This window comes from Pituophis catenifer, unplaced genomic scaffold (assembly GCF_029215685.1).
Source record: "Pituophis catenifer annectens isolate HBS135680 unplaced genomic scaffold, rPitCat1.0.hap2 SCAF_3, whole genome shotgun sequence".
NCBI classification, from domain to species: domain Eukaryota; kingdom Metazoa; phylum Chordata; class Lepidosauria; order Squamata; family Colubridae; genus Pituophis; species Pituophis catenifer.
In genome coordinates, this window is record NW_027256883.1 from 94,474,437 (window position 1) to 94,495,065 (window position 20,629).

General features: G+C 36.8%; 1 protein-coding gene across 1 annotated transcript in view; it reads left to right on the plus strand.

Moving 5' to 3' along the window:
• The first annotated feature begins 2,120 nt into the window (after positions 1-2,120).
• RALGAPA2 (Ral GTPase activating protein catalytic subunit alpha 2) overlaps positions 2,121-20,629 on the plus strand; it is a 176,220-nt gene continuing 157,711 nt past the window's right edge. Inside the window, exons 1-6 of the mRNA XM_070941007.1 lie at positions 2,121-2,273; positions 8,022-8,132; positions 10,954-11,003; positions 12,461-12,518; positions 13,736-13,779; positions 20,302-20,479. Of these exons, the coding sequence (XP_070797108.1) occupies positions 2,168-2,273; positions 8,022-8,132; positions 10,954-11,003; positions 12,461-12,518; positions 13,736-13,779; positions 20,302-20,479 (547 nt within the window). The 5' untranslated portion in view covers positions 2,121-2,167. The remainder of the gene's footprint in view (positions 2,274-8,021; positions 8,133-10,953; positions 11,004-12,460; positions 12,519-13,735; positions 13,780-20,301; positions 20,480-20,629) is intronic.

Below are 20,629 nucleotides of genomic sequence, written 5' to 3' on the forward strand. Positions count from 1 at the left end.
AACGGCATTGAAAAAAGTGACTTATGGCCAGTCCTTGTACTTAAAATTGTCACAGAGTGCCCATGCAGGGGTGGATTCTACTTATATTTACTACCGGTTCGCATCATGCCCGCGCCCGTGCGCGCTTTTCTGCGCATGTGCAGTAGCTTCTGCACATGCGCAGTTCACCTATAATAATGTCCAGGTCAGTGGGCGGAGCCTCCCACCAGTTTTACTACTGGTTCTTGCAAACCAGTCCAAACCAGGGACATATAAATTGGATTAATAAATAAATAATAAACTCACCATTGTGCCCATAGTCATGTGAACAAAATTCAGGTACTTGGCAACTGGCATGTATTTATGATGGATGCAGAATCCTGGGCTCATGTGATGACTATTTGTGACCTTCCCAGCTAGTAATGGAAGTTTTGGTCCCAATAATTGTCATAAGTCAGTGGTGGGTTTCTACCGGTTCGCCCCGGTTTGGGGCGGTGACGTGAGGCTCTGCCCACCCGCCCAGACATCATCACAGATGCTCTGCGCATGCGCAGAAGTGCCATGTGCGAGCACCCGATTCCAAACCAGTAGCAAAGATAAATGGAACCACTACTGTCATAAATTAAGGACTACCTGTAATCCTGAAATACAGATAGTACTATATAGAACAAACTCTGAGGCACTACAGGATTGCTTTCAAGTAAGGATAATGATATATTTTTTTAAAATGTTATGTTGGGGGGGGAAGAAGCCAAGAGAATTTGATGTACAGGACAGGTGTTAAACTCAGGGCACCACATTGCCCTTACATGACGTTTAGCAACGTTTTCCCCATTTGCAGAGCTGGAGTGGGCGTGGCCTGTGCATGATGCATCCGGCCTGTGGGCCACCAGTTTGACACCCCTAAGTGTCATGACTGTAGCAACATTTATTCCTCAAACAGGCATCAAATGCTGAAAAATGCATTTAAAAATTAACCTCAGGTAGTTTAAAACAATTTAAGGAATCCATCAGCCTTGTGCATCTGTCATGGAAGTCGATCATGCTGCAGGAGATTGTGGAGTCAGTCAGGTAACTATAACCAGTTGCACTGGATCCACTTCCTCCTTAAACTAGGAACTGAGTCACTCAACATTGATTTATGATGATGGATTTCTCATCATTACTGATTTTCAAATTACATTTTTTTAAAAAATTGCTTTCTATAATTTCTAGAAATGAAATCAGCTTCTTTCTTAGAGTCCTATATAGTTCTAAATTCCTTAGAGGTCTCAGAATGCCCTGTACAGTTCATCTTTGCAATGAAAAACAACCTTCTCCAGATACATCAACTGAGAATCATGGGAATTGTAATCCAAAATATATGGTGTAAGCTTTCTCTCAAGCAAACATTTTCTGGCCCCGAGCTCAGCTGCTTCTACGCCTATCTGAATCTGATTGACTGTAATGATTTTGCACACTTTATTCCCAACAGAGGCAGCTAGCAAACAAAGTGCAATTTTAGATCCATTTCAACAACCTCCGCACAACTCTGAATTTACAGTTAATGATATCTGGTTAACCATTAAGAAAATCCCTGTAATTTAGTACTATTCATCACAGCTTTGTTTGCGGGGTTCATATCAAGGTCACAATAAGAAATTGCCGGCGTCCGCAGGAGCAACGTAACACGAAAGGCGCTCCCTGGACTTGCTGCAAGAGGCTGCGCCTTCTGGACAAGCCCGCGCCCAAGATGGCCTCCCACCCAGCCCTCTGGACTTTGTAGTTCTAAAACTTAAGTCATGCGAATGAGGGTGGCTAGAGCTTCCAGCCCTGGGGGAGGAACCACTTATTTATAAATAAGTTAACTAAATGAAACATATTCCAGCAATACAGGAGCAAACTCCTCTCCGTCCCTTGAAGGCGCCGCCTCTCACAAAGGCAACGAGCAGGCTTGCTTTGACCGCTACCTTATGCCCTTCCCAGCGACGGCGGCAAGCCCCGCCTATTTCCCCTCCCGCGGCTTAGCTCCTCCTTCCCCCCTCCCCGCCCGCAACCTTGCTCTCCCTCTGTGGCTACGCGTCCGGCTCAGCCCCCGAGACTGGCCAGGGCAGCGAAGCTCAGAGCGAGGGTCGGTGCAGAAGAAGCCGAGCGAGGACAAAGGCGGGAGGCCGCCGCTGCGGCTGCACCTCCTTCAGGCGCCCTCGAGATGTTCTCGCGGAGGGGTCATGCGGATGTCAAGAAGTCTGCGCAGAAGGCGCTGGACCCGCGGAAAGAACCGCTGACCCGCCTCAAGCACCTTCGGGCTTTGATGGGTGAGTGGCGTGGCGCGAGCGCGCGGCGGCGGCGGCGGCGGCAGCAGCGCCAGGAGCTCCGAGCCCGGGAGGGAGGGGGAGGGGGCCTGAAAGATAGGTCGGGAGTAGGAGGCGGGCGTCTCAGGTGCGAGCGTGTCTCTCCCGCCTCCTGCACCAGCTGGCAGTTACCCTGGTCTAGTTTACTGATAGTACTGTAGAGGTTACAGGAAGCGCTTTAAATGTTCTGGAGCCTTAGCAATTGCAGTCAAACAATCGTCGCGTGAAATTTGCTGCAGGTTCAAAAAAAGCTTCATACCTTGAAGCATTGCCTTAGAACCCACTTTCAATGCACCGCTTGTGTTCCCTCTCTAGTCCCCCTCCCTGATTTTGGATTGCTGTCCATCGGATTATTGGATTGTTGTGGAAAAAAAAAAAAAGCCCAGCTCCAGAAGTTGTTATATTGCAGCTTAAAAAAACCCCCTATGTTCAGTCCTAAATCGTAAGGTTAGATACAGCAAAATAACCTGGAGAATTGATGATACATTTTTATTTATGCAGTTCAAACTGTGCTGATTACAAAGTTAGTGATAGCAGTGTAAAGTTTAAAAGCCATACTACAGGATCCTCCAGGGTCTCAAACTTCAAACCAGAATTTTGATTTATTTTCTCAGTCCTCTGATGACTGGATATTTACCAGTGTCATAATGGTGCAGGGAATCATTGGAGAATATAGGAAAAGGTTTCATGAAGAATTGTATGAGGTTGTTACTGATCCCACACACACAGACACACATTCTTAACAGGGACCATATTGGACAAATAAATAATTTGTGCCTGGAAGTATTATTACGGTGAGTGATATGGTTTCCAATACTTGAAAGCTGAACAGAATGGTTTTCTGCACTAGTATTAATTTTGTTTTGAGGATTTTTCTCTCAATTTAAACAAGTGCTTCTAGTAACTAAAAGCAGCAAAAAGCAGCATTTTTCAGCTACCTTATCTGCTTTAATAATAAAGCAGTGATCTTCCAGGAAGTTACACAAGATATTATTAAAGGGGAAGCAAAAATGTAATACTTTGTGCAGTGAGATAACATTCCACCATGGGAATTCTTCATCTCAACACTGAAGCAATACATCTTATTTATAGCTTTACCTTTTAGCAGCAGCTTCTAAGGATTGCTGAAGTTTATTTATTTTTGTACATTTTAATTTTGACCTTTTAAAATTTGCATTGTGAAAATCCTTCTAAATAGTAAACTAAAATCTTTTCAAGGAACAAGCCTCACTGTCTCCTTACTTCTGACTTCACACATGCATTGGAAATGTCATTATGATGGCCTCATTTCTATAAAATCCAGCATCTTGCTCATGTTTATTTATAGTATTTAGATAGATTTATTACCATTCCACTCCATTAACAGTTTTGGAGAAAATACCAATTAAATATTAAAACATAATATATAAAATAGAAATTATAGTAGTAGTGTCAAAAAACCTGAAATAATAAATATATTTTGCTACCCTGTCTGAGTTGTAAGGAATGAAGTTGCTTTAACTCTAGGGACAATTGATTTTATAACATGGGCCAAATATAGAAGGCCAAGTTGCTTGTTGATGTCTGTTTCAAGCTTGTAAAATGTATGGGTTTAGCATTGGACAGTGGGCAATTAGGAGATGCTGCATCCAAAAATGCCTGGGGGACTGCTGAAAGGACGAAGCCTGAGAGAATATCCCTCAGAATTTTCTGAAATCTACCTGATCTACCTATCCCTAGGGTATACTGATTTAATCTAGTCTTCATGCTTGCAGAGGGAGGCATGGACAATTCTAAACTTCTTAGATACTGTTAGCCCCTGGTAAAAGTCAACTTTTCTAGTACTTCTCTATGTAAACTATTGCTTTCCGTGTTGAAAACCACATCAAGTAAATTATCTACCTCATGGGTAGATGCTAAAACAATCTTAGTAAAGTCCCATGACAGCTCTTAAGAGTCTGAATTTCATTTGTCAGGAGAATCTTGGAATTAAATGGTTGATGAGCCCCAAGACCAAAAATCTTGAAGTCTCAACTATCATCTTCATTGACTATTCATATAAATTCATTCTGCTAACTGATAAGGGAGACGGATAGACCAACAGAATCTCTTTCTTCACTCACTATTAAGTATATACTCTTGAAAATTACAAAGTACTGGAAAGTGCCAGGAAAGGTAGTTGGTTGGAATCAAGGGGCATCAAATTAATAAATGAGTGAATAAATAATTGTTGACTTCTTAAAGATTTAAAAGCAGTATTTATAACCCTGAAATCTGTCCATTTTTGGATTAATACTCTCTTCAGAGGGAGTTGATGTAAAAGATGTGACTCATAAAAGCAACATTGTTCTGTTTTTAGATATCCCCAAAACAATGAAGCATATATATATATATATATATATATATATATATATATATATATATATATATATATATATATATATATACTTTTATGAGTTAAGAGCTGCCCTATCCTTTTAGTAAAATGCTGGGATCTGTTCATTAAAATGTAAATTGTATTATTTTGGTATAATAGCAAGTACAGATGTTGTATTTTACTGAATTTTATTTCCTGAGAGAGCCTTCATCATGTAGTGGTTAAGGTGTTGGACTATGAATATTCAGGTTCTAGTTTTCCCTGAGGAATGGAAGCCATCTTGGTGATCTTTGGCCTGTCACTCCTCCTCATCCCTAATCAGTATCGTCTTCTGGATGAGAAACAAACTCCTTGTCATATAAAGTATGCAGATAGATTCACCCTAAGAGCTAAGTGAGTGCAGTGCAAAAACAAGCCGCCACTGCTGTCAGATGAGATAAATGCTAAGAACAACAACCATGCAGTTTTAGTCCATACTAAAAGTAGCTGGACTTGTAACTGAACTGTAATTAGTGTTTATTATCTGCTGACTAAGATATGGTATGTCAGAGGGGCATGCAAAATATTTCAACTCTGTTTTTAATTGCAAGCTGATACTTTGACCTTGAAATGGGCTGTTTGAAGCTCAGAATTTTATTCAAATCTTATTCTTTATTCCTACCATGTAACTCAGTGATAAATATATACCCATATTTCCTTCTAATCCTGAATATTGGAAAACAAGTTTGCCTGAAAATAAGATGGTGGTTCCTGTTATTAGTGCCATTATTTTTAACTTGTACTAAAAATGATACCAATTTATTGTATGTACGTGGGAAAGAAGCTATGGATAAATTCTACCTTGATAAAGGCAATTATTGTACAGTATTACATTTCAGTTATTGATGGTGTAGTTTTACCTACCTTTGTGAAAACATGTGGTTCAGAAAATAATGAACCAATAAGAAAAAGAAATCTTAGGCAGATTAAGTACTGTGAAAGTTTGAATAGTAAAAGAATTGGAAATAATTGTCCCCAAAAAGATTTTGATTGTCCTTCCTTTTGAGTTATAAAAATTCTTATTTGTCTGATGATAACATGTTCAGATTTTTGAAAAACAAATTCTAGTAAATAATTTATAAGAATTTAACTGTATCCTAAATTATTTTAATCTGATGATAAAACTACATGTTTATGATTAGAATCTTTTCTCTTTAGCTATTTTCTTAGTGTATTCCAATATGTAATCTGAGGACCACATTATAAAATTATGGTTGCTTGACTGCATGTGTGTATGTGTATGTCTATGCATGTATATGTGTATGGGGGGAGAGGGGGAGAGAGAGAAGGTGTGTGAGTTACATTTTTTGTATTGTAGTCACTTGTATTGTAACATTTGACATCTGAGAGGATCAGCAAATCTTGTGAGATTTTGGTATTCTCACTCAGGATTTTTATATGTTTTCACCCAACCTTTATGAAACTGGTTGGCCCTCTTTATTCCATTCATTTTTAGTTACTGTAAAATGAGAGGAAGTACTATCTACTTCCTTTTTTGTTAGCAGTCATGAATTATTCAGACAAATGGAATCGTGTAAAAAATGCAGAATCTTTAATTTTTGATTTAATCTTGTTAGCAAGGTCAACATGAACTTCCTTTCCTTTCAGAGTTACTTCTGCCTTGATATACTTTCATGTCCTTAGGGACTCTCCATTACATAGATTGATTAATAAAATGTGCATTTTGCTTTTATGGAACATAATTTGCAGCAATTTCCTATTCATTCTGTGTGCTCTTTAAATTATGTTTATGATAATAGATGACCTGAGTTGTTACTAATTACAACTCTTGATTGCATCCTCCAGCAGATCTACGTGTTTTATAAGAAAGTACACAATTTGTTAACAAATTGCAAAGTTTAACATGATAGAAGAGGAAGATATACGTGACTAGATATTTATTTACATTAAAAATTTTAAACCACACAATAGCCGAAGTTATTTTCCCTCTTTTAATAGCAGTTTCTGACCATTCAGAGGACTTTTGTGCTGATTTACGGTACTTGGGACAGATAAGTTGTTTTATGTAACATAGAATGTTGCAAGGCTTTGTTACCTAGTTTTAAGACAAGGGATCCACAGTGAAAAATAAGGCTGAAAAATAAGTGGAAAAATAAGGCTGGATATAAGGCTGGATATATTTCTAAGTTCTGCTTGTATTTTTTGTTTCTATTTGTTGTCAATAAATTGAAATTAAAATTAGAATCGTGGCTTGTGAAAATAGAAAGCTAGTTCAGGCATGGAAAGGAATGAAGGAGGTGAGGCTGAAATTGTCCCTCCCACAAAAGTAACTGTGAAAGAACATATCAAGCATGACAATGCTGTCTTGAGCTACACTGAGTGCCTCAGTTTCCTCCTTAAGTGTCCTGTTCTGGGAAGCTAGTTCAGCTGATTTAAAAACAGAAAGAGAGGTATTGTTTTTTCTTTTAACTCTTCTGTTAAAGAGTTAAAAGTCTCAGATAGTAGTCACTTGGCATAGTTCCAGGACTCTTCATCCCAGTTGCTTGGGGTGGGGTAGGAAGCCTAACTTTAATAAAGTGTGAGTTTACTTTTTCTCTTTTTTCTGTTGATAGAAGTGTGTGGAAGAACATGAAAGCTACCACTATAACAGGTGGAACTTTGAAGAATTGTACACATTTGTAGACATACTTCAAGCATGACTCAGATCACTGAATAAATTGCGTCCATTGAAAATTTTGTTAGATGCCTCATTCACCAGACCGTTATTGAGCTGAAATACCAAGGCAAACTGTGAATACATGGAACTAACTTGTGAAGCAATAGAAAAGTGAATTAAATCCATCATAAAATGAAATTTAAGATACAGTAGAACTTCTGATCACATATGCTTTTTACAATGACCAAATCGGGTTCCGACCAAAAAATTCACAATTTTTTTTTCACAGCCGATTTCCCCTTCTGTGCCATTTTTTTTTGTAAGCGCCAAATTTCCAAAATTAGGTTTGGGTCATGACCAAATCGGGTTGCAACCAAAGTTATGGAACAAATTATGATCGTGACCAGAGGTTCTACTGTACATTAATTGTAATCCTAAACTTCATAGCATGAGCAGAAATTTCAAGTATTTTAAATGTTTATCTTAAAATGGAATTTACTTATAAATGTAGAAGTACCTAGACAATTCCAAAATTCCAGATAATCTAAATACTGTCCTTTAATGCTAGTATTTGTGTCACATAGTTGGGTTTGCAGGATTTTCTTCCATACATTATTTTGTTTATGCATTTTAATAATATTTTATGTATTCTTATAACTTTCACATACAGTAACATTTTGTTTTAATTTTTCTTGTATAGATGTTGTGGATGGAAGTGAACTCAAACAGTTCTTTGAGATCAATTATTCTCAAATTTATCTTATCTTCTATGAAAGCTTTGTAACACTGGAAACCAATTTGAAACAAAAAGGTAAGTATGTTGTCTTTTAAGATACTTAATACTACCTTATTTTCGGTATTATATAAATCTCTGTATATTTCAAATAACTTTAGTAATTAATCAGAAGACTATTAGAAATTAGGAATGTCTAACGCTTCAAAAATAGTCTTTGAGATTGTTTACAAGTGGTTTAACTACCCTGTTTCCCCTAAAATAAGGCATCCCCTGATAATAAACCCAATTGGGCTTTTGAGCGCATGCACTAAAATAAGCCCCCCCTGAAAATAAGTTCTCCCTGAAAATATTTAAACAGATGAACAGCCAGTCCCCGCCATTTCCTCCATGCACTCCAAAATAATAAGACCTCCCCGAAAATAAGGCCAAGCACTTATTTCGGGGTTCAAAAAATATAAGACAGGGTCTTATTTTCGGGGAAACACGGTATTTATTAAATTTCTCTCTTGCCTTTCTATCCATATAATGCTCAAGGGAGTGTACAGCAATAACAATGAGTTTTTAACAATTTTTATTACAATTAAAATTATAAAAATTAAAAATCAATATCATTAAAATCAATTTTACTTAACAATTAAAAGCTTGGTGAAATTTCTACCATTTTTCTTAGAGCTGGTAGTGTAGAGCCATGCACATCTCTCTGATGAATGCATTCTGTTATCTGGATTCCATACAAGTGAAGACCTTGTATAGATTAGTAAACTTCTGGCAATAGGAAAATCTTCAAAATAGCCTCTTCTGCTGATGCAAGTAATGGGCATGTGCATAGTACTTTAATATGCTCAATCAGTCTAGTTTAAGAAAAGCTTTTTTTAAAAAAATATAGTAAGTTACTGTGTACAACCTGTTTCAGCATGAGCATATCACGATTAACCACATAACATTAGTGTTTTAACTACCCTGTTATAAATTTTGGGCACCGTTTTGGGAGAAGCTAAGTCTATAAATATATATTCAATTTGAACTTTAGTGGAATTAAATCATTGGTGCCTATATTAATAACCATTATTTCATTAATTGCTGGATACAGTTTTTGAAGTATACTAACAAAGCTATCTTGGAAATAAGTGAGGATCTCAGATATACAGCATTTTGCGTTTAAATCATGATCTGGACTGTTGGGGGGGCGTTTCTGCTTCATTAAAACAAACTTAAAATAAAATTACTAAGAATAGCATTTATGCTGCTGAAAGTCTCTATATCAAAGTTTGAACAGTCAATGTATCAGTATCAGGTTACATGATACTTCAAGTGCCTGAAATACCCGTTTGTTGCTTTCTTTTACAATTTTCTATCATTTTCCAGAAATCTGTAGATTTATAACTGTATAACCACCATTGCTGACTCTTAATTTCATATCAAATTCTAGGCATCAAGAATATAGGATGCTTTTTATCAAATTTGTCAATTTTATCCTTGAAGCTCTTTCTCTGTTCTGTCATTGTATATGACTAAATGCTTTTTATTGGAGATTTACTACTGTATATTTACTTACTAATAGCTAAAGTGTTTAATTTAGTCATTTAGACCATAATTTAATCCTTTCTCACATTTAAAACTATTGAGGAAAACTAGGAAATACCCTTTTCAGTCATCTCAAAAGAATGAAAGCATAAACATAATAAGTAATTTAAAGGAATATTTGAAAACAAAACAAAAAGAACAAATATAAAGTGCTACTAGTCACCATGGCTAAATGTTTTAAAAATGAGTAGATTGGAGCTTGTTAACTATTGTACCATAAGCTTCCTGAACATATAATTACATTGCTATGATCCTCTTATAGACACTGGTTAGCCTTTGTTCAATTTTGTGTTGGAATGGATTTTCTAAACAATTATCAGAAGATTATAATTATTTCCCCAAACTCCAAGATGAATAGAACATCCAGGCCATCATCAGTCTGGAAGAGAAGCTTCTATTGGTCAAAGTGTGGACTTATACTTTTTTTGTCCATGAATTATGAGCAAGCTAGAGTAGTATTTAAACTACAAATTTTGGGTGCAGAGTGACAAAATGAGTTGGATGTATAGTCTCTAAGATGTTAGGAAACTTACTCTGAATTGGAGACCACAGCTAATGTTATCTCGCCACCCTGGAATTGCAAGACTGAATGGCTATAGATTTTGGGGCCCTCCACTTCAGGGACTATGCTGTCTTTGGTACTGGACAGGGTTACATTGCCCCAAACGACCCAGTGTGCAATCTGGGATCCTCCTAGACTTTCATGACTCCTGTTCAACGAATAGGTGGCAGTTGTGGCTAGGAGGCCTTTGTACAGTTCTGTTTTGTGCACTAGTTACATCTGTTCTTGGATTGAGAAGTTTTGCTCATGGTCACTCATACCCTGATGACGACCTGGATGACCTCCCGGATGTACTACTGTAATGCACTTTACATGGGGCTGTCCTTGAAAAGTGTTTGGAAGCTTCAGATTATGCAGTATGCAGTGGGATGTGCAGCTAATGTGTACCCTTAGAATGGCACGTTATACTGTACCTCTATTCCATGGATTGCTAGTTTGCTTTCAAATCCAATTCAAAGTGCTATTTTTGACCTTTAAAGCTCTTTGTGGCATCTCTGAAGTATTTCTCTGTCCTGTATCACCTCCTAAAGAATCAAGAGAAGTTTAGGAAAAAATGTTTATCTGCTTCCTTTATTTTAATCTCAGTGAATGTAACAACCTTCCATGCCTGTTATACTGCTAAACTGCAAAATAAATAAATAAAAAAAAATCCTTATTTCAAGCAAATGCAGTACTTCTGTGGAATTATATTATCAGTGATATTCTCTTTATGCATAATGAGAAGGAATGTTCTTTTTCTTTGCCCTTCAGGAAATAAATCGCAAAGGGAAGAGTTGGATTCCATTCTTTTTCTTTTTGAAGTAAGTTACCCATTTTCAACATATACTGAGCATTATAGTTATATGGTTCTTTATAATAATAAACACATATTTTATTTACAAGCACAATGATATGATCCTAAGTAGTGGAGGTGGGGGTCCCTCTCTTTTAATTGTTTAAATAAATGATAAAAATATGGCAATGTAATTAGACCATCCTGCTGTTAGACAATATGTGTAATGCAAAGAGGGAAAGCAAAGACAAAAGCAGACAATTTACTATTTTAAGAACATAGATTTCCATTTTGCAGATTCTAGTCAGAACATTTATGAAGTTGTCAATCAGCTCTGTGAGCAGTTCTAGATACCTATTAAAGTAGATACCTAGATGGTCAGAATATGAGGCAATGACATGAATAATGACATGATCAAATGGAAGAAGTTAAGTGGAAATTCTTGCCTCTAATTAACCACTGACTGATTGGTTCATTAATTAGAAGTTGTGTCTGAATCTGACCAAGAAAATACATCTGACAAATTAGTCACTTGGCTGCCTTTGTGAAATGTTGCCTACACACAAATGTAAACAATAAATATTTCTTCATTTTTTTTTAAAAAAAAAGGAATATTGCAGTATTTTCTTAGGAATCAGGTTAACAGCAATAAATCAGAGCATCTCATGGGTTCTAGGAAAATGCCAGCAGTCTTACCTATGGTTACCTAAAGCGTCAGATTTTTATCAAGTTTTGGGTTCCACTGATTTGTATACAGATTGGGAGACTGATTTATATGTTTAATTATAATAAAGTTAATTGGCTCTTAGAATGTTATGTGATTCTAGCTTTGCGGTTCATGAATTATAATGTAGAGATCTAAACTATGTATGAAACCAATTTTGGCTTATTTAATAAATAGTGCTTTATGAAACTATCATGGAGTATAATGTGTGAATCTAGTCAGTGACTCTGTAACTAGATGTCAGTGATGCTTGAGCTCTAATTTTAAACTCTTTGCAGTTGAGGATTCTGTGGCTCTTTACTTCAGAATAATCCCTGTTGAATTCTGTGGTTTCTGTTCTGACTATATTGGATTATACTGTGCGCTATGCGGGGCTGTGGAGTCGGGAGATAAATGTTCCGACTCTGACTCCTCAGTTTTTTGTACCTCCGACTCCGACTCCTCAGTTTTTTGTACTTCTGACTCCGACTCCGACTCCCCGACTCCAACTCCTCTGCATTAATATCATTAATACAGTCATTAATTATAACTTTTTGTGAATTGGGACATTTAAACTTGCTTTTTTTTTTAATTCCAATCTAAATTTAGTAGGAGTCGGAGTCGGTGCATTGTTTGCCGACTCCGACTCCAGGTACCCAAAATTTCCTTCGACTCCGACTCCTACTCCACACCACTGGCGCTATGTAAATTAGACTAAATCACTAGATCTAAGAAGCTGCTTTATGTAAATGTAAAACAACAAATTTTCTTAACTTCTCCAGAGAATACTACAGTTATTACCTGAGAGAATTTTCTGTCGATGGCATTTTCATAGCATAGGTAAGTATACTTTTTAAGTCCAGTTTGATATGTTTCCCCATTTTATTTTGTAGTGCAGTTAAGGTAAAAAGATGTTGTCCCTTAATGGGAAACAACAAATCGGATTGACATGTGATATTTTACGCTTTGCACAACAATACTTGCATATTAGATTGCTTTTTTGTATGCCAAAATGTCGAATGTAAGATATTGAGGTAAACTTTATAATCTCTTGTCTTTATCTCTTTAATTTGGTAAATTTAATCTGTTACGTGATGATAACATGCATCATCTACACCAAAATGTATTGTTTTTAATCAACAGTTTGGAAATGTATTTGTTGTTCAAATGATTGCCAGTTAACTGGAATGAATTCTATTGGGTTCCAATAGGTTCTAATACCTGTATGGAAAACCCTACAAGGTATCTTTTTAAAATCACAAAAGAAAATAAATGTGAGTAATAAATTTATGAGAACAGGTAATTAAATGAGCATTGCTTCAAGATCAGTGTGTTTTTTTAGAGGTAGCTATTTTAACTTATTTACAGTATTTATTTATTTAGTTCAATTTATATAGTCATCAACAATTAACTGTGTCACAGGTTCACTTAACCTCCCAATCTTTACACTTGGAAGAGCAGCCAAAAGGCAGCAGGAGTGCAGTCAATCTAACCTTGGGGGAATAGTGTTCCAAATGGCAAGCACAATGACTGAAAAGGCATGCTTCTTGGGTCCCACTAGATGACCTTCTTTAATAGATGGGACTTCATACTGGGTAGAGACAATCAGAGGAAGACAGCGCCCCAGATATCCTGGCCCTACAGCATACAGTACTTCGTAGAAGTGGGACCAGCACTTTGAATTACTTCAAATGAAAGTTATTTTAAACCGTTTGATATTAAGAACTTTTTATAGCAAGGATAACCCTCAGATTTTTTTTTAAAAAAACTTGCTTATTGTACAAAGGTAGGAAATTTAATTTTAGCCATAATTCTATTGTATTTCCTGCATTAAGAGCTGCACGATATATTTAGAAAGTTTGAACAAAATAAAATTTTAAGCCATGTGCATGTGAAATTTTTTAATTATATAGTAGTTATAGTAGTATACAGTACTTTTTGGCCACTAAAGGCATTACTATTTTAGTTCTTGAATTTACATTTATTTTTATCGACCATGACTAATTGTAGTGAATCTTTAATTTGAAAATTTCCTAATCCATTTTTCTTTATTTTAGGATCAATTTTGAAGAAACTTTTGCACACTGGAAACTGCCTTAAGGTATTTTATTGCTTGTTTTAAATTCTGTGTTTCTCTAAATACATATTGATAACATTTTGTTTATTAGAAGAAAATGATTTGTTAGATACAAGGCAACATGTGATATGCTATTTATACATATTTCACTGCTTTTTGGTCCTAGTTGTGCCCTTTTGATTGTCATATCTTCTTGTTGCATTTCTTTGTAGAAGCAATCTCCATGTGGCGGGAGGAGGCTCAAAAACATTGCAAGATGGCAATCGCAGCAGTGTGATTTGAGCACACATACCCCATTTGTGTGTGTATGAATGCTGTACAAAGTGTAACTGCCATCTTCCACTTTTGTCATACATACACCTGGCTGCTGCTGCTGCTACTAAGATTAGTAGTGATTTATGGGCCCTATTTTTGGGGGGAGGGGCTAGTCTGATAATTTTGTTTATGGCCAAATATATTTCTAGAAATACTTATTTATCTATGACTACTTGTGATCTATTAAATTATGGAAATTCAGATTTCCATAGCTTAAAATCTATTCAAAATGTTTCACTTGTTCCTGGACGGAATTATGCATTTGGTCAACAGTATTTATTTGCAAACTGATATATTCATAAGACTATTAAGTTGTGTAACTGAATTTGTAATGGTTTAAACAGGATGTAATTAAAATATACAGCATCATAAATAACATTTGGTTGTCATTTTCCAACTATGAATATTTTCACATTACTTCTCCCTATTACTCTCTCTTTAATGAGAAAATATAGTTAAAATCTAATTAAAAACTTAAATTGTCCCAATTTGATTTCCAGGAGAGTTTGGACAATGTATTGTCTCCTGGACATGCCTCTCTACTACCCCTTTTATTATAAACCTTGCTTCATTTTCTTTCTGAGCTTCCTATCTTCTTCATCCATTAATTCTTTGTCACCTTTGCTCCTCAAGCTTCTTCTGCTCAGATCTCTGATGACCTTTAAGGATGCTGCTCCAGATAAAGCTCAATGTGCGACCCTATTTTCAAGGTTAGGTCACAGGGATTAGCTGGGATTGCTTTCCTTTCACCTTCGTTCTTGCAACGTAGCAGTGTCCTTGCCCAAACTCCTTGACCTGTAATTCATTTAGCAGCTGAGTTTCCCAGTTCATAGTTTTTCAACCTGCCTTCTCTAACCCCAGAGTCAGGCTCAGAAGTTCATGGTACCTATAGAAGTGGTCCAACTTATTCGGAGCCTAACTCACTCTGCATAAGTTTTGTTTTGGGACAATAGCATCATTATCAGAGGTTCACATGTGTTAATATTAGTCCAGGGGTGAAATCTAAATTTTTTTGCTACCGGTTCTGTGGGTGTGGCTTAATTAGTGGGCGGGGCTTGGTGGTAAGGTGAATGGGAGGGCGTGGCTTATTGGTCAGGTGGGCGTGTCCAAGTCAATGTCACTTCTTTGCCCTTTTTTAACCTACAAAACACAACACAACACAACTGGCTCACTCACACTATAAAAGCAGCTGTGCTAGACCCAAAATGGCCTCTGCAACAAGCAGGAACCTCACACAGCCACAAAAAGCCCCAAAAAAACAACTTTCACACTTTACACACACACAACACAACACAACTGGCTCGCCCACAATGTAAAAGTAGCTGTGCTAGACCCAAAATGGCCTCTGCAACAAGCAGGAATCTCACACAGCCACAAAAAGTCCAAAAAACCAAATTTTAGATTTTACATACACAAAATTCCACATACAGCTTTGTGAGATTTTGTGTGTTTGTGTAATTAGAGTGAAACACTACAGAAACACACAAAATCTCAGAAAGCTGCACAAATATTATTTTATTTTATTTTTATATAAAAGCAGCTAAATTTAAAACTTCCTAAACTTTAAATGGCTAGGTCTAAAAAAAGAACAACTAAAAAAAACCCCAATTAACTATTTTTTTTAAAGCTCCCAAAGGGGAAAAAACTTACCCAATAGAACAGGGGTCTCCAACCTTGGCAACTTTAAGACTTGTAGACTTCAACTCCCAGAATTCCTCAGCCAGCTTTGCTTTGCTGGCTGAGGAAATCTGGGAGTTGAAGTCCACAACTCTCTGCCTGCTTGATTACAGGCAGGGAGATTCAGTTGCTTGCTGATGCAATGGATTGCAGGGATTACAGCAAGGTGTTGCGACCAGCAGCTAAGGTAAACAAACGGGGGGAGGGATTTTTGCTACCGATTAGCAGGCAACAGCTGAGATCGTCAGAGTTGGGATCGTCAGAGCTGGGCTCTCGGAGCCATTTAAAAGGAAAAAAAGGCTCTGATGATCGTGTGGCTCAGCTTGGCATGGGGGGGCGGGGGCAGGGATTTTTGCTACCGGTTCTCCGAACTGCCCGCTGCCATCGCTACCTACTCGCCCGAGCCGGTCTGAACCGGGAGCATTTCACCCCTGTATTAGTCCCTTGGCCCTAGATCACACCCACTTGGTCCTGTAGCTCTCTGCAATTGCCCTACATATCAGGAAGGTGGGACCTATTCAATCAGCCTATCTAGTGACAAATGAACCCAATGAGCTTTTAGAGGGAACTCAGAGGGTTTTTTGAAATTCTGATGCGCAGTTTGGCCAAAGCTCTAGTAATGGCTTGGAATGAACATGAGATAAAGGCCTCTTGGAGTGTGTGTATTTCTGTGATCATGGATGCTGCAAGTTCCCTGGTTTACCAAGGAACTCTGGAAGATGAAACAATGGAAGAGATGTCTAGAGCACTGCTGACAAAAGATGAAGAGCATGTGTTGACCCGCCTGTATAATTTGCATAATCAGGCACTTTTTGGTAAAGTTATATGAGTGTCCTTTATGTTGGATGATGTTGTAAAGATGTTGTATCTGGTGTTCTGGATGGTTGCAGGGTATTTGTACTATATTAGGACTTATTTGTGGTGATTAGAACAGCATAGTGATTTCACATCCCAAGGTGTTTTTTCAAAAGGCAACTAGATTTTCTTTGTTTTGCTTGAAGATGTTTCACTTCTCATCCAAGCTGAAGAAGCTTCTTGGATGAGAAGTGAAACGTCTTGAAAAGTCCAGTTTCATTTTACTTTTAATGTATTTGTAGATAGATAGCTGGGTAATAGCCCTGTTTTGAGTGCCACTTCTGGATAAGGGCTGTCATAGGGAAGAGGGGGTTGATTTATTCTCTAAAGCACTTGAGGGCAGGACAAGAAGCAATGGGTGGAAATTCATCAGAGGGAGATCCAACCTGGAACTAAGGAGAAATTTCCTCACAACGAGAACAATGGTTAGTGGAGTAGCTTGCCTCTCAGAGTCATAGGTGCTCCATTGCAGGAGGTTTTCAAGAAAAAATTGGATAACCATTAGCCCGGGATGGAATAGGGATTCCTATCTTGGGCATTAGGTTGGACTAAAAGATCTCTGTTAGATAAAGACACTTGGCTTCACTCAGAGTTGGATTCTGGTTGGATAGGTTCTTTGTAGGAAGAGGTGGTTTCACCACCTTCTCAATAGGCTAGTCTTGGATAATGTTGTGTTCAATCTCCAGTCTTCCCTTTTTAGAAAAGGTGGTTGAGGGTGATAGGCACTCAGTTTCAAAGGGTCTTTGATGAAGGAAATTATCTGGACTCTTTTCAGTCAACTTCAGGTTGGGTGATAGTACTGAGACAGCATTAGTTGCCCTTGTGAATAATCTCTGGACACTGTCCTGATTCTCCTGGATCACTTGGTAGTTTTTAGTGCCATCAACCATGGTATCCTTCAGAATGGTTTTAAGATTTAAGAGTTGAGGACACTGTTTTGTGGTTGTTTACATCCTTCTTGAGTGATCAGTTGCAATTGGTGGTTTTGGAAGGTGGATAGAGGTCTAACTTTTAGTTTAGTTTACTTTATTGTTATTGCACATGGTACAACGATATTAAATGCTGTCTTCAGTGTACATTATAATTATAAAAATAAAAACATAAACATACATCCTTTACATTCTATATAATTGAAATTGAAAACCAGATATTGCACTATACCGTAGAATTCAATATGGTTATTGCCCTGGGATAGAGGCTGTTTTTCAGCCTATTTGTCCTTGTTTTTATTACTATCGTCTGCCAGATGGTAATAGTTCAAAAAAAGGGTGAGATGGATCTTTAAGAATGTTTTGAATTTTCTTAAGGTAGTGGGAGCTATAAAGCTCTTCCAAAGTGGGGAGAGGGCAACCAGTGATCCTCTGGACAATGACGTTGATCCTCTGTAGTGCTGTCCTATCTGCTGCTGTGCAATTGGCAAACCATACACAGATGCAGTAAATTAAAATATTCTCTATGGTGCAGCGGTAGAAGGCCACCAGCAGTTTTTCATTCAGTTGTAGTTTCCTGAGAAGTCTCAGGTAGTATAATTTCTGCTGAGCCCTTTTGACTAGTGCTGCAATGTGAGTGCCCCAGGTCAGGTCCTCTTTTATGATAACATCCAGAAACTTAAAACTGGCCACTCGGTCAGTTGCTCCAGTCGGTCTCCATTGATAAGCAAGGGCTGGATGTCTGATCTATTCCTTCTATAAGCTCCTTGGTCTTATTTGTGTTAAGGACCAAGTTATTGTCTCCACACCACAAAAGCAACCGTTCCACCTTATCTGAATAGGCAGACCCCCCCGGAGATCAGTCCCACCACTGTTGTATCATCTGCAAATTTAGTAATAGTAATAACTTTTGCCCCTATACTGTAATGGATGGATGGGTGGCTGGTTGGAGGGATGGATGGATGGATTCATATAGATAGATAGATTCAGGTATATTGATAGATTCTTTCTTGCTCCTACAAAGTCATGGCCCCAACTTTATGGTTGCTGACTGTCCAAGGATTTTTTGTGCATTTCTGATAAAGATGAATAAATAGTGATTTGCAGTTTGTTCTTGTCTGTTTGCTGATAACTATATCTTAATTGCTTGTTAAAAGGAATTGGCAAGCAGTAGCATTAGTCAAAACATATTTGGGGAGCTATTATGCTTTGTAAATAAAAAACAGACTTCCCCTTCAATTTAACCCATTAAAATGCCTCACTTATGGGATTTTAAAAAAAGACACCTTTATTTCTCTTCCTGAAAGTTAGGTTGCATCAGAAAAGGCATTTAGAAGAGGCAATTGGCTGATAATCCAATTGAATGTCAGTTGGCAACATTCAACAAAGAAATATAACCCGTGAACTTCCTGATGGAATTGAGCCAAGAGGAAAAACTAATTTTGAGTTCCTTATTGTTATGCAATCCATAAGAAGGATCACAAAATATGTGTTAAATTGATAAACTTAAAAGAAAATTTGATTTGGTGCAGAAGGAAACCAAAGAGCTTAGGAAAGTAACTGTTTAAATCATGTGAGAAAAAAATCACAGCACCAGAAACAAAAGACATAACATTTGGAAAGAAATTGGCAACTTGTTAAGAGCAGCTGGGACAGATTCAAAACTACCTCTGCAGAATATCCTTATACTGTATGTGTAGAGAATGAGCAACCTCTAGTGGCTCTTGTAGAGAAATGTTTAGTAGAGTAAAAACTGAAAGATTAAGCTGTACTTGTACAGCCTGAAATCCAAGTAAGATTTCAATGTTATTCTAAACAAAATCCAGGACTTTATTTTCCTGTAGCCATTGTTTGTTATATTATTTATTACTTTTATTTTCATCTTCACTTAATATAATCGCTATAGTTTTCTTTTTTGAATTTTTAGTTTTGAAATAGTGATGGTAGTCAGGTGTTTTTCATGAATTTACAGTCCAGTGAGAGATAAGCCTATTCTATATTGTTGTTTGGTTTTTGTTTGGTTCTGTTTTTTTCATTAGTTTACAGCTGTTCTATCTAATTCTAACTGGGAATTCTAATTTGGTATTGGAGCCTTCAGCTGACTAATATTTCTAAAAAAAAACTGAGTAGAAGCTGAAAGTACGTTTATTAAGAAATTTAATTTGGTTTATATACGGAGATAAAAGACTCAAGATACTTGTAAAAACCTATCCTGACAAATATTCATATTTGGGTGTTTTACTGTTTTCTTGATTCATAGTTAATAAGACAAGAATTGTGCTGTTTTCTCTATCTTGATCATGACTGTTTATGATTTTTGGTAACAAATATTAAGCTGGTGTAAATTGGCATTTTCATATGTCACTATTAAAGGATCCACAATATACTAATTAACAAAAAGATTTTGCAATTTTTTTCAAATAAATACATTGGTAAACAAAAGGAAGATTTGATATTTACTTAAATTTTATATACAGTGTATAGGTATCTTATATACATATGTTGTGTACAAGAAGAAAAGCAATCATATCACATTAATTAGGAAATTAAATCATTGTTGACACAGTTGATGACACATAATAATATGAGAATTGTGTAGTTTTTAAATCTAAACTGACATTATTAGCCTTCTCATATAGAATTTTCATTAAAATCTGAAGTCTGAATTGTAATATTTTCATCATTTTTGTTTTAAAATTTGATGGCTTCTAATACATGTTTTTTGAAAATTTATTTTTATACTGGTTTTTAAAATATGCCTTCTTTTCAGATAAGATGTGAAGGAATACGATTATTTCTTCTTTGGCTGCAAGCTCTCCAGACTAATTGTGCAGAAGAGCAGCTGTTGATTTTTGCTTGTCTTGTGCCTGGTTTTCCTGCAGTGATGTCTTCAAAAGGTCCATGTACACTCGATACCCTCATCAGCCCTCCTTGTAGTCTTCCTAATGGTTAGTTATTATATTCTTCTGATTTTTTAATTAGGTTTCTAGATAGTGAAAGTTACTTGCCATGCTAATGAAATATTAGTCAATTGACATGCATTGCAGTTTTGAATAATAGTTGTAATTAATGTGTCTATAGAAAAAACTTCTAGTTAT